Below are 3,956 nucleotides of genomic sequence, written 5' to 3'. Positions count from 1 at the left end.
CTTATTCTGATTTTTTGGACATCCTGAAGTCTATATCTTAATTTTACCAGGATTTGGGATAATCTCACACATCGTAGCCTATTATTCGGCAAAGAAAGAACCTTTTGGTTACATAGGAATAGTATGAGCAATAATAGCAATCGGACTTTTAGGATTTATTGTTTGAGCCCACCATATATTCACAGTAGGAATAGATGTAGACACCCGGGCATACTTTACCTCTGCCACAATAATTATTGCCATTCCAACAGGAGTTAAAGTTTTTAGTTGATTAGCCACCCTCCACGGAAGTAATATTAAATGAGAAACACCACTATTATGAGCTCTAGGATTTATTTTTTTATTTACAGTTGGTGGACTAACCGGAATTGTATTAGCTAATTCTTCTCTTGATATCATTCTTCATGATACATATTATGTAGTAGCTCATTTCCACTATGTTTTATCTATAGGCGCTGTATTTGCTATTATAGCAGGTTTTATACACTGATTCCCTTTATTTACAGGATTTACTTTACACAGTACATGAACTAAAATTCACTTCGGGGTTATATTTACTGGAGTAAATTTAACTTTTTTCCCCCAACATTTCTTAGGTTTAGCCGGTATACCCCGTCGATACTCAGACTACCCAGACGCCTTTACATTATGAAATGTCATATCATCAATAGGGTCCTTAATCTCTTTAGTAGCCGTTATTATATTCCTATTCATTATCTGAGAAGCATTTGCCGCTAAACGAGAAGTTATATCTATACAATTAACCTCAACAAATGTAGAATGAATTCACGGCTGCCCTCCTCCTTATCACACATTTGAAGAACCCTCACACATTCAAACACAACATGCTTAACCAGAAAAGAGGGAGTTGAACCCCCGTCAAATGGTTTCAAGCCACTCGCATAACCCTTCTGCCATTTTCTTTCCTAAATATTAAAGATGTAATAAATTAATAATGTTTTATAAAACAAAATATAAGTTAAATTCTTATACATCTAAATAATTAAGGTATATTATTATATAATATAACTAAAAAAATTAATTACTTTAAACCTGATAATTTTATTTATACCACCTTATACTATAATATACTAAATTTTAGTAATGTATCTTATTACATAATAAATATTAAAGACCTTATACATACTTATTAGTACTATCCGTTTAGCTTTAATCAACCAATTAAAAATAAAATTACATAAAAACCCCTAAGAACTTTATATAAATAATATATTTCATAATGAAAAGCAAAAATCTTTTTAGTACAATTAGTATAAGTGACTTCCAATCATTTGATCTTAGTTAAAATCTAAGAAAAGATAATGAACTTATTTACTACCGTATTAGTAATTAGTATAACACTTTCTTTTATTATAGCTATTATTGCATTTTGATTACCACAAATAAGCCCAGACTTAGAAAAATTATCACCTTATGAATGCGGATTTAACCCACTAGGCTCAGCCCGATCACCATTCTCACTTCGTTTCTTTTTAGTGGCTATTTTATTTCTTCTTTTTGACTTAGAAATCGCTTTATTATTACCTCTCCCATGAGGCACTCAATTAACATCTCCCACTTACACTCTTATTTGAGCATCAACAGTATTAATCTTACTTATTCTTGGTTTAATATATGAATGAGTTCAAGGCGGCCTTGAATGAGCCGAATAGATAATTAGTTGTAGGACTAAACATTTGATTTCGGCTCAAAAGAACGTGGTTTAACTCCACGATTATCTAATGTCACCTATACATTTTGCCTTTTCTGCAAGCTTTTTTTTAGGTTTAATGGGATTAACATTTAATCGGACCCATTTATTGTCCGCCCTTCTTTGTTTAGAAGGAATAATACTTTCACTGTACATGGCTTTATCACTTTGAACCTTACAACTTACTTCAATTAATTTTTCTTCTTCACCCATACTTCTTCTTGCCTTTTCAGCTTGTGAAGCAAGTGCTGGATTAGCACTTCTGGTAGCCACCTCTCGTACTCATGGCACAGATCAACTACAAACCTTTAATATTTTACAATGCTAAAAATTTTAATTCCTACCATTATGTTAATCCCCACAACATGACTTACTCCCCCTAAATGAATAAAGACATCATCATTAGCTTATAGCCTTATTATTTCATTATTTACCTTATATTGAGCGAAATGACCTTTAGAAACCGGATGATCAACTCTAAACATAAATATAGCCACAGATTTATTATCAACCCCTTTATTAATTTTATCATGCTGACTTTTACCTTTAATAATTTTAGCTGGGCAGAGCCACACAGACAAAACCCCTATTAATCAACAACGCACTTATATTATACTTTTAATTATTTTACAAGCCCTTTTAATTTTAGCTTTTAGTGCTACAGAATTAATTATATTTTATATTACATTTGAAGCCACCTTGATTCCTACACTAATTATCATTACCCGATGAGGAAACCAAGCAGAACGGTTAAATGCAGGCACATACTTCTTATTTTACACATTAATTGGATCTCTCCCATTATTAATAGCCCTACTCATATTACAAAATAATATCGGCACCTTATCACTCTTAATTATACAATTTAATAACCCTTTCGAATTTACATCATATAGCACTAAATTATGATGAATTGCATGTTTAATAGCCTTTTTAGTAAAAATACCTTTATATGGGGTACATCTATGATTACCCAAGGCCCACGTTGAAGCACCAATTGCAGGTTCTATAGTATTAGCGGCAATCTTATTGAAACTAGGAGGTTACGGTATAATACGACTAATGAATGTTCTAGAACCTCTTACTAAAGAATTATCCTACCCATTTATAATTCTTGCTCTTTGGGGTATTATTATGACTGCTTCAAATTGCCTACGACAAACTGATTTGAAATGCCTTATTGCTTATTCCTCCGTAAGCCATATAGGATTAGTTGTAGCAGGGATTCTTAATCAATCCCCCTGAGGCTACACAGGAGCTTTATTACTAATAATTGCACACGGACTAACTTCATCTGCTATATTCTGCCTTGCCAACACTAACTATGAACGGACCCATAGCCGAGATTTAATCCTAACCCGGGGTTTGCAAATAATCCTCCCTTTAATAACTATATGATGACTAATTGCTAGTTTAGCCAATTTGGCTTTACCTCCTCTTCCTAATCTTATTGGTGAATTAGCTATTATTTCATCTACATTTAATTGATCTCCACTCACGATTGTATTAACAGGTGCCGGAGTAATTATTACAGCAGCTTACTCCTTATACCTTTTTTTGATAACTCAACGAGGTCAGCTAACTAATCATCTTATTTCCCTAGAACCCTCTCAGTCTCGTGAACACTTACTTATAGCCCTACATCTTATTCCTCTACTTCTTCTTATATTTAAACCTGAATTAATATCAGGGATGCCATTCTGTGGATATATTTTAATTAAAATATTAGACTGTGGCTTTAAAAATAGGAGTTAGAATCTCCTTATCCACAAAGAAAGGCCCGAAGGCAACAAAAACTGCTAATTTTTGATCCCTTGGTTTGACCCCAAGGCTTACTTGACCGCCCATGAAGGATAACAGCTAATCCCTTGGTCTTAGGAACCAAAAACCTTGGTGCAAATCCAAGCAAGGACTATGAGCTCATGTCTAGTAATAACATCAAGTATACTTATTATTCTTTTCCTTCTAGTAACCCCAATTATATCTAAAATACTTTTTACACCCCATTTTATTCAGTGATCCCCCATATCCATTAAAGACTTAGTTAAAACAGGTTTCTTTATTAGCCTATTACCCCTATTTTTATTTATTAATGAAGGGACTGAGACCATTATTACCTCATGATCTTGAATACAAATATTTAACTTCAACATTAATATTAGTTTCAAATTTGATTTATATTCAATCATTTTTACCTCTATCGCTATATATATTACATGATCAATTCTTGAGTTTACTATTTATT

At 32.7% G+C, this 3,956-nt stretch overlaps 1 protein-coding gene across 1 annotated transcript; it reads left to right on the top strand.

Annotated features, from left to right (window-relative positions):
• The first annotated feature begins 2,032 nt into the window (after positions 1 to 2,032).
• LOC144041034 (NADH-ubiquinone oxidoreductase chain 4-like) lies at positions 2,033 to 3,413 on the top strand. Its single transcript, XM_077555254.1, is given in 1 exon segment — positions 2,033 to 3,413. A coding segment is annotated over 1 exon segment (1,077 nt). The 3' UTR covers positions 3,110 to 3,413.
• The last annotated feature ends 543 nt before the right edge of the window (positions 3,414 to 3,956 follow it).

Source organism: Vanacampus margaritifer, unplaced genomic scaffold, assembly GCF_051991255.1.
Source record: "Vanacampus margaritifer isolate UIUO_Vmar unplaced genomic scaffold, RoL_Vmar_1.0 HiC_scaffold_88, whole genome shotgun sequence".
Taxonomy (NCBI): Eukaryota; Metazoa; Chordata; class Actinopteri; order Syngnathiformes; family Syngnathidae; genus Vanacampus; species Vanacampus margaritifer.
This window is presented reverse-complemented; position numbering and strand designations above follow the sequence as displayed.